This window comes from Ictalurus punctatus, chromosome 24, assembly GCF_001660625.3.
Source record: "Ictalurus punctatus breed USDA103 chromosome 24, Coco_2.0, whole genome shotgun sequence".
Taxonomy (NCBI): Eukaryota; Metazoa; Chordata; class Actinopteri; order Siluriformes; family Ictaluridae; genus Ictalurus; species Ictalurus punctatus.
In genome coordinates, this window is record NC_030439.2 from 9800763 (window position 1) to 9810913 (window position 10151).

The 10151-nt window shown below is 41.6% G+C and overlaps 1 protein-coding gene across 1 annotated transcript; it reads left to right on the forward strand.

Annotated features, from left to right (window-relative positions):
• The first annotated feature begins 851 nt into the window (after positions 1 to 851).
• On the forward strand, positions 852 to 10074 carry zftraf1 (zinc finger TRAF-type containing 1). The gene is made up of 4 exons (XM_017454836.3): positions 852 to 1727; positions 4678 to 4916; positions 5046 to 5257; positions 8263 to 10074. Exons 1-4 carry the CDS (start codon positions 1431 to 1433, stop codon positions 8652 to 8654), a joined length of 1140 nt encoding a protein of 379 aa, XP_017310325.1. The 5' UTR covers positions 852 to 1430; the 3' UTR covers positions 8655 to 10074.
• Positions 10075 to 10151: the final 77 nt, after the last annotated feature.

Genomic DNA, 10151 nt, shown 5'->3' on the forward strand with positions numbered 1-10151 from the left:
AATGAGACCTTTTAGCTGTACTCATGTTTGACGCACGTGAATCGAAGAGGGCTTTGGCTGAATGTGTGATACGATGACGTCGCATGATGCATCTCGGCCCAAATCTGCGGAAAATCTGCTGTACTTTTGAAAAATTGCCTGCTCCTCCAAATATTGCTTGAGTTTGCAAAAGTATAAATGACATCAACTTGAATCTAACCACAATTTTAATGTAACTAGGGGAAAAAATGCTTTCAATAGGATGCAAAATGTTTTGAATTTTAACAGTGTAACTGGTTTGGGTTCAGGTTTGGAAATAAAAACCTCTCCTGACTATAACACATAAATATTATACACACAGTATTTTGTGTCATATGTGTAATATTAAATGTTTTATGTTATGCCAATTGTTTAACATTGGAAGGGGTCTCTGACTGGGGAAGGGGGGTAGTTGAAAACGCCTGCTTTAGAAAAGCAGCTCGCTGTCAAGTTATTTTCGTTAATAGCATAACACAACAGAAGGGTCGTTGACGCTGCCATTTTGTCGCATACATCTCTGTTTCTGGTCTGTGGTCACCTTACTGAAGCTGACCTGCAGGAGGCCGCTGCGCATGCGCGAACAAGTCCTCTTTAAAATACCCCCACTACAGTGTAACTGTAATATTGACAGTCATCTGATGAAACACGGGTTTGTGCCGCAGCCAATCAGAGAGGACGCGAAGGACTGGCAGACACCAACCATGACACCTATGGGCAAAACGCTCAGTAAACAACTATTAACCGGACACGGGATTGGCTATTGGAACCTCCCGGTTTGTGTAAACGCAGCTCTGATTGGTGGAATCACGACGGGACGAGGAGAGGGGGACGCTGAAGGGGAGGGGGTGACAGAAAAAAAAACAAAGATGGCAGTGTAGACCTAGGGACGAACTATCGAAAAGACGACAGCGAAAAGAGCAGGTTTTAGGCTTTCAGGTGAGACCGGAGTGTGTGTGAGTGTGTGTGAGAGAGTGTGTGAGAGTGTGTTTACTGTGCTCCGGAAGGCGGAGAGGACGCGGTTAGCCCGGGCAGCTCGCACTGCCACAGCCGAATAACGGAGTCTCCAGCTGGCGAGCAGCAACAACAAGACCTGCGCTGTGGATGCAAGGGGAAAGCACGCTACTAAACATTCTCGCATATTCATATCCACTGGGAAGTGAAGTAAGCCATCACATCTGCACTTCACAGCCAGACATACAGTCTGTGGTGTTTACTTTCCTCTGAACTGGGTCCACTTTGTGTCAGGGACTCACATATGAGTCGGAGCTTATTATTACGGACGAGTTTATACACAGTCGGGCGTGTTGTCAGCAGCTCGGCAGTTCCACATTTCCACAGTAAATAATAATAATAATAATAACAACAACAACAACAACAATAATAATAATCCTGCGTGTTTGGGTCGGACGCGGATGTCTTCGATGGAAGAGCGAGGCGAGGTGGCGGCCGCTCCAGGCTCATCCTCAGCCGGCGTGGGTGTCGGGCCGGAGGCCGTGGCTGCAGGTGCGGGTTTATCCGGGATTCAGGAAGAATCAGGCATGCGGAGAGAGGGTTCCGGTTCCGGTTCTGTTCCAGAGACAGACCCGGACGCGCCGCCCAAAAAGCGCGTGAGGCTGCAGGAGGGTGAAGCGGGTAAGCTCGAGGAGCGCCTCTACTCCGTCCTGTGCTGCACCGTGTGCCTGGACTTACCCAAAGCCTCTGTTTACCAGGTGATTACTGACACAGATACACCATTATTATTGTTATTATTATTATTATTATTATTATTATTATTATTACATGCTCATATTATATTTACAGATGTGCATTTCGGGACATCAGCCAGACACAGTAATACACAATACAGGCAACCAGGGATACCAGGGGGAATTTTGGGGCCTGTAACAGGTTATTGCACTGGGCTCTCTGCCAAGGACAGTTTTCATTCTCCTGGACAGTTTTCCTTTGATAGGGTCCTCTTGGGCCTCTTGTCTACCCAGGGCCCTTGAAATTATTGTCTCCTTTATGAGACATTACCTCAAACCAAAATGTATTAAGCTTTAGATTGCCTGTTTTTGAACTATACCGATCACCCAAAACCATAAAGGTTGTTTTTTTTAGCATTAGCTGTACATTAGATGTATAATAGTTGTTGATAATAGTCAGGAAAGGAACGGTGGTTTAATGTGACCTTTAGGGTAGTCTGACCTGTTGATGTCTTTCAAAGACAGACAGACAGACACACACACACATACACACAATACTTTGTTCGTTTGTTCATGTAGTTTGGTGTTTGCTTTGATTTTCCTATCTGAGGATGTGTAACTGTGGCCAGGTTGCCAGGTCAGGGTGACTAAAACGACCCAATGGACGTGAAAACCTATCTCAAAAACTATTAAATTTCAAAACTCATAACCCTGTGAATAGCTTTTAGTGTCCATCCTGTCAGTCATTGCGAAATATATTGTAATATTCAAATTATAATACAGTTATAATAAGTCAGAATGAAATGTTATATTTCTTTTTATAATTTCATAATACTATCATGTTCATATTATTATGAAGAAACACCAATTAGGAATAAGCATACACAAGACTACTGAGAAATTTAGAGATTTAGGTTTAGGAATGTGAATTCATTTACATACGAAAACCGTGGAGGGAAAAATCATCCCATGACTGCAGTTTACATGTAGACCAATCGAGTAGGAAAATCAAGAACCTGACTGCAGCACTGTTGTGACCTGACCAGCTGTTCAGCCCAGGGGTAAACATGGCAATTCAGCGTCACATGATCCCCTTAAGCCAATCAGCGAGGAGGTCTTAAGTACCCCTCCCCCAAGAATGTTCCTCCTGTATTCCTTTAAATTAGGACATTCTTAAAAACTGCTCATAAACGCAGGCATTAAACACTTTAAACATTACTGCACACTTACTAACGCCACAGTGGTTCTTTCTTCCAAGCAACTGATGTCAGTGATCCACTTTACAACACCGTTGAGCTCTTGAGAGGCCCAACGTTTCGAAATGCAATGTTTGTTTAAAACACTCGTGTGCTTTTATTCTCTACAAACTATGTGCAAGAATACACCCTATCACAAGGTTTGTGACGGTAATGTTATTAAACACAAAAAACCTCCTTTGTATTTTAGAACGATTTTATTATCTGTCCAAGAAAGTGTTTCATCAACATTTCATTTCTTTTTCAAAATGAAACAGATGTTTAATGACAGAGGAATTTGTAGATTATTTGTGTTTAGAAAAAAGGAACACTGGCGTTGTCATTTTTCACAGTATTCCCTTTAATTTATTTTCACAGTATTCCCTCTAGCTTATCTACTCAGATGAACTCAGAAGTACTTTTTGTTTGTAATATTATTTTCAAAATAAAAGCATAAAACCTATTTTATTGTTCATAAGTCGTGAGAAAAGAATAATACTTCTTTGAAAATCTGCAGTGTCCTAGATATTTAGGTGTTTAATTTTTTTAAAAAATACACTTAATCACTGAATCTTTTTATATTTGAACATTGACCAGATGAATCAGTTAATTGTCCTTGTATCGTTCATCACAAATCCAGTCAGATCTTAACACTCGCTCTTATACACTGTTGAGAAAAGTAAAATAAGATGATCATGATAAAGATGATCCCGTTTGCGCCTTGTGAAGGATATTAGCTAGAGTTAAGGACATGTCTATAGTGAGACGATATCAACAATGCAGAGGTTATGTTAAATACAGTGGGGGGCCAAAAATTAAAATCAGTGCTATTTTGGTAAATTGTTACTAAAAATGTTACTAACACTGACAATTTAATTACTTTTTTATTAATTAACACCATTTGTTTGGTTAATTTAACAGTTGTGCATATATTGTAATTAATTGAAGCAATACTTGTATCTTAATGGAAACTTTAGTTTTGGCTAGTCCAGACAACCTCGCTTTCAGGTACAACAAATTACATCTCTAATCCACGCTGTAGGTTGTTAGGCTCCGAAAAAGGATGAGCAAGATTACCAGTTAGAACCTAATATAAGGTCTTATATTCAGTAACTAACTTAGTTAATGTTTATCTACCTGTATATAGCCTAAAAAGCGGAGCTGTTGGTAATTTGAGGAACTGCTATATGAAAATCACAAACTCTACAAGGAGATCTAAATGATTGACGTTGTACTCCTAGCTGAGCTCCAGTTTCCCTAGCTTCTTTGCTCTTACATGTTTTGGAAGTTGTCATCTTGTTTCATCATTTCTTCCTCTTCTTATTTACTGTTCCTCTTATGACTTCCTGTCATCATATCTCACCGACATGTTAAGAAGATTAGGTGGCTTTATTGGGGTTTCCTGAGATCTTGCTGCATGATGCTCCCTAGAGGTTTTAGTGTTATTCTGGCATTTTGACCACCTTTCTGTGACCTATAAGAAATCATCCTTCAGGGGCCTCCTCAGGCAGTTTGCACCATGGATTTATGACAGTTCTGTCAATTCTGACAATTCTGAATTTAAGTTTGGGTATCGATTAAGATCAGAATAGCCATACCTTTTCAGCTTTCATGTACAGTCATGTAGCCTCTGCAAAATAGTTAAACAACAAAATGTACCGATATTTTTTACTTATCAGAACTGAGACGATTGGATGCACTGTTTGCAGTCTTTTGATTAAAGTGTGTTTTTGTGTCAGTGTACAAACGGGCACCTGATGTGTGCTGGCTGCTTCATCCATCTGCTGGCGGACGCACGGCTAAAGGAAGAGCAGGCCACGTGCCCGAACTGCCGCTGTGAGATCAGCAAGAGCCTGTGCTGCAGGAACTTGGCTGTAGAGAAAGCTGTAAGCGAACTGCCCTCGGACTGCAGCTACTGCCTCAAACAGTTCCCCCGCTCCAGCCTGGACCACCACCAGTCAGAAGAGTGCCAGGACAGGTACATCCTCACTCAACTGAGAAACACATGTCAGCACCCCACCAAGCCCTTCTCTAATTACAACGTCTCTGAATCATGTTTAATGTTGTTAGTGTAGCATCTCTGATTTCTGCTTATGGATTTTGGTAGGCTTACACAATGTAAATACAAGAGGATTGGCTGTCCATGGCAGGGGCCATTTCATGAGCTCACTGCCCACGAGGTTGACTGCTGCCACCCATCTAAGACTGGCATCGAGCTGATGGGCATCCTGGATGAGATGGATCAGAGCCATCGCCGAGAGCTGCAGCTCTATAACAGCATCTTCAGCCTGCTCAGCTTCGAGAAGATCGGCTTCACAGGTACACATGTACAAACACAGCACACAGAGTTATAGCAATTACAGCTAAGCATGCAATTATAAAAACATCATTCTTATCATTAGAACATCTGATATCATTAGTATTAGTATTGTTGTTTATAGGATAGCGCTGTTTGATTGGCCAGAAGCTGTTGATTCAGTTTCTATAACAGCACAGCTCTGACTGTAGTGTAAGCTGTAATTCAAATCATAGTTTTATATCAATGTGCTTGTATTAAAATGTTATCATTGTTTATAGTAATAATTCACAGGAACCTGTATGGTGGACATGTCACATAATTGAAGTATAATTTTTTTTTAAACTGTGTATAGTGGTTGATTAAGGTTTCTGCAAGGACATTGTGTGTAGAGCGGGTTGTCCACTAATCGTAGGGTTGGCGGTTCGATTCCTGGCCCACGTGACTCCACTTGACGAAGTGTCCTTGGGCAAGACTCTAAACCCCATGGCAGCCTAGTGCCTTGCAAGTGTGTGTGGATGGGTGAATGAAAAATGGTGTAAAGCACTTTGTAGAACCGCTATGGTTGAAAAGGTGCTATATAAGTGCAGACCATTTAAAATTTATGGACACATCTTCAGTGTCAGCGCTTCAGGACTGCTTTTATTCTTCTCTGTAACGTAACAAGCTGTTTTTTTGTCTTATTAACTTAGACAGAAAAAAGAATGGCGCTGAAGGAACGAATGTTTATATGTACTATAATATACATATAATAATATATAATATATAAGTGCTGTGAGAAAGTATTTGCTTTCTTCTTTGATTACTTCTTTTTTTGTGTGTATCTCATACTAAATAGTTTTAGATCTTCAAATGAAATAAAACATAAAACAAAGGCAACCTGAGTAAAAACACATTTATTTATTTGTTTTCGAGCATAAACTGCCTGTTTAAAGTCTTGCCAATTGGTTCAAGTCAGGACTTTGACTAGGCCACTCCAAAACTTTAACTTAGCTTTTTTTTAGCCATTCGGAGGTGGACTTACTCCTATGCTTTGGATCACTGTCTTGCTGCATGATCCAGTTGCTCTTGAGTTTCAACTTAGAGACTGAAGACCCAACATTCTCCTTTAGGATTTTCTGGTAGAGTGCAGAATTCATGTTTCCCAGTTGCCCAGGCCCTGAAGCAGCAGAGCATCCCCACACCATCACACTACCACCACCATGCTTGACTGTAGGTATGATGATCTTTTTTGTGGAATTCTATGTTTGGTTTACGCCAGATGTAATGGGACCCCCATCTTCCAAACAGTTCCACTTTCAACTCATCAGTCCACAGAACATTCTCTCAAAAGGTTTGAGGATCATCGAGGTGTGTTTTTGGCAAAATTCAGATGAACCTTAATGTTCTTCTGGGTTAGCAGTGGTTTTTGCCTCGCCACTCTTCCATGGATGCCATTTTTTCCCAGTGTCTTTCTGATAGTGGAGTCATGAACAGTGATCTTTATTGATGCAAGAGAGGCCTGTAGCTCCTTTCATGGTGTCCTTGGCCCTTTTGTGACTTTGCTAGAGGAGTCAATGCTGTGCTCTTGGAGGACTTTTAGAAGGTTATCCACTTCTGGGAAGGATCACTACTGTGCTGAGTTTTTCTATTTGGAGATGATGTCTCGCTGTGGTTCTTTGGAGTTCCAGAGTCTTTGAAATAGTTTTGTAACCCTTCCCAGACTGATGTATTTCAAATCACCTTCTTCCTCAACATTTCTGGAATTTCTTTCAACTTTGGCATAGTGTGTTACTGGGTAAGACCTTTTAACCAACTTCATGCTGTTGAAAAAGTTCTATTTAAGTGTTGATTTGATTGAACAGGGTTTGCAGTAATCGGGCCTGGTTGTGTCTAGTCCAGCTGAACCTCATTATGAATGCAGTTTCATAGATTTGGGGAATTAGTAACTACGGGGGCAAATACATTTTCACACATGATCAGTTGGTATTGGATAACTTTTTTGCTCTAATAAATAACATTATCGTTTAAAGACTGTATTTTGTGTTTTGTCAGATTGCCTTTGTTTTGTCTTAGATTTAGTTTTAATTTCTGAAACAGTTATATTAAGCACTGTAAGTAATAACTAACTTGTATTGCAGATGTTCCAACATTAAATTTAACTATAAACATTTATAACCATGTTGTTCATTGACTTAAAATTGCAGTCACTGGGAAATCGCTGGGAAATCGCTGGGAGCACGGTGGCTTAGTGGTTAGCACTTTTACCTTGTACCTTCAGGGTTGAAGGTTCGATTCCTACCTCCACCCTGTGTGCATGGAGTTTGCATGTTCTCCTCGTGCTTTGGGGTTTCCTCCTGGTACTCCAGTTTCCTCCCGCTGCCCAAAGTCATTCATTGTAGGCTGACTGGCATTTCCAAATTGTCCAAATTGACAATCCATTGTGATGGGTTGGCACCCTGTCCAGGGTGTGCCCCGAGTTCCCTGGTACAGGCTTCCTGCAAATCCCGTGTAGGATAAGTGGTACAGAAAATGGATGGATGGATGGCAAATTGCCGTGGTCTAAGAGGATTAAAACATGTCAGAATGTGCTGTTATTAAAAAATAATTAATATCATGGTGGTGACAGCAACTCTGCTTCACGTCAGGCCACATTACTCCACCTCCATCCCTCCTTGTAAACCTTTTATGGCAGATGGGCAGCGCTGAGTAGCTCTGTTTAGTCTGGTGATTGTTTCTTTGGGCTGGAAAAATGTAAATAGAAGCATGAAATAAAGGAGTGGCATGACAGTGACCGTTTTTCTACTATGTCTTTGAAACGATAGGATTATTACAGTTATAAATACACTATTCAGCATTACATACCGCACCTTTAATTACATAATGTTTTGAGATTAGAAGCCTAGCTCGAGCAAAGCTAGAAAAGCTTTCGAACCAAGCTTAAAAGGAACATTTCAGAAAGCTCATTTATAAGAGCATCAGATACACACCTTATAAGCATAATAATACTGAATACTGAAAATCCCCCCTTCACTTTGTCTGAGTGTAGAGGTGCAGTTTCGGCCGTACCGCACAGACGACTTCATCACCCGGCTGTACTACGAGACACCACGCTTCACCGTGCTCAACCAGACATGGGTGCTGAAGGCACGCGTCAACGACTCAGAGCGCAACCCCAATCTTTCCTGTAAGCGCACACTCTCCTTCCAGCTGATCCTGAAGAGCAAAGTAAACTCGACGCTGGAGTGTTCCTTCCTGCTGCTCAAGGGCCCGTACGACGACGTGAAGATCAAACCTGTCATCCAGCACCACGTCTTCTCCAACGACGCCAACGAGACGGAGTACGCGCCGCTGCCCATCAGCGACAGCGTCGAGTGCAACAAGCTGCTGGCTGCCAAAAACATCAACCTGCGCCTCTTTATCTTTCAGATCCAGAAATAGGTGGAGAACCGAGGCGTGGAGGAAGCGAAGGGAGGCAGGGAAGGAGAGGAAGGGTGAAGAAGTGACCCTGAACCACACATACCTCGACAAGAACAAGGATGAGAGAGCAAGCTATTTAGAGATGGGCCTATACAACCTGCAGTCGCCTGTGTTTGTTTGTGTGTGCCTGTATGTGGTTAATGGAAATGTTTTCTGATCCTATATGGTCCAAAATGAGTGTCTGTTCATCAACAATCTGACCATTACTGATCCGTCACTAGTTTTAAAAACAAACAAACAGGACAGTCCTTATTGGACACCACATTCAATATTGTACGTGTGGGAGTGTGTGCATGCATGTAAGTATGAATGAGTGCGAATGCGCAAGATAACCTAATTGAAGCACTACAGACAAGTCGACTATCTCAGCATGTGTGTGTGTGTGTGTGTGTGTGTGCATGTGCGCGTGTGTGCGCGTGCGCACGCGCGTGTGTGTGTGTGTGTGTGTGTGTGTGTAGATTCACCTGTGACTGTGAGACAGACAGGCTTGTTGGAGACATAATCCAGGAGGCACTGGATTGATGTTTTTAAACAGCCTGCAGTTTAGGCAGTGTTACTTAAGACATCCTGTGGTACTGTACATGTGTGTGTGTCCATGCAGTGGTTCTCTCCTGCTCAGAACCCTCCTCTCAAGGCTTACACGCACACACATATACACACACATACACAAAATCTGAGCAGAAAATAGGCTGCAACTGCTTTAAATGTATTTTTGTAAGTGAAGGGAGACATTTTACTTGAGGTACAGCAGGTCAGGCAGCCTGAACAAAATGGCTGCTGACCTCTGAACGCAGAAGAGTGGAGTTTGCATGTTTTTAGTTTCTTCTCTGTGTGTTCTTAGGAGCACAAATGTTTATCCCAGTAGCATTATAGTCTTGTAAACTAACTTAAGTTTGATATTTTTAACACAATTATTATTTAAGGACCTGTGAAACTTAGCTTTATATCTTATTTAGAGTTTGATTTGTCATATTTTCCTCTCTTACTTCTCGTACACACACAGTCACACATCCCTGTACGGCCCATTAATGGCACCAGCTAATCCATCGTTATTACTTTATTTTAACCCAAATGCATTATGGTTAGCAACAAAGAATCTACTCACTATAGAAACAGACTTCCCCCTACCTACACCCACACACCCACACACATCAGAGAGCCAGACAGGGTCTAATCACATCCCTGTGGTGTTGAACTCAACCAATCCGTTTTAACATACTTGAATTCTTGCAGGGGGGAGAAAGCGTGAAGCTGATCTAGACAGTGTGTTCGATATTGAAGAGTCTAGTTTGAACCTGTTTCTGTATTGAAAAAGCTTTTAATTCTCACATTACACTCTGCCTGTATTTGTGCCTTTCTATTAAAGCTCATCGAAACGAAACGTCTGTGCAATTATTTGGTCAGATCGTAATGGACTAAAGTTCTATTCCACTTACATGAACATACTACCAATCATAA

Bases quoted from the DNA above. Each gene is read 5' to 3' on its own strand.
- zftraf1 (XM_017454836.3), top strand. From the start codon at position 1,431: ATGTCTTCGATGGAAGAGCGAGGCGAGGTGGCGGCCGCTCCAGGCTCA. The intron at 4,917-5,045 runs GTACATCCTCAC...GGATTTTGGTAG, and splicing joins TCAGAAGAGTGCCAGGACAG to GCTTACACAATGTAAATACA. The intron at 5,258-8,262 runs GTACACATGTAC...GTCTGAGTGTAG, and splicing joins CGAGAAGATCGGCTTCACAG to AGGTGCAGTTTCGGCCGTAC.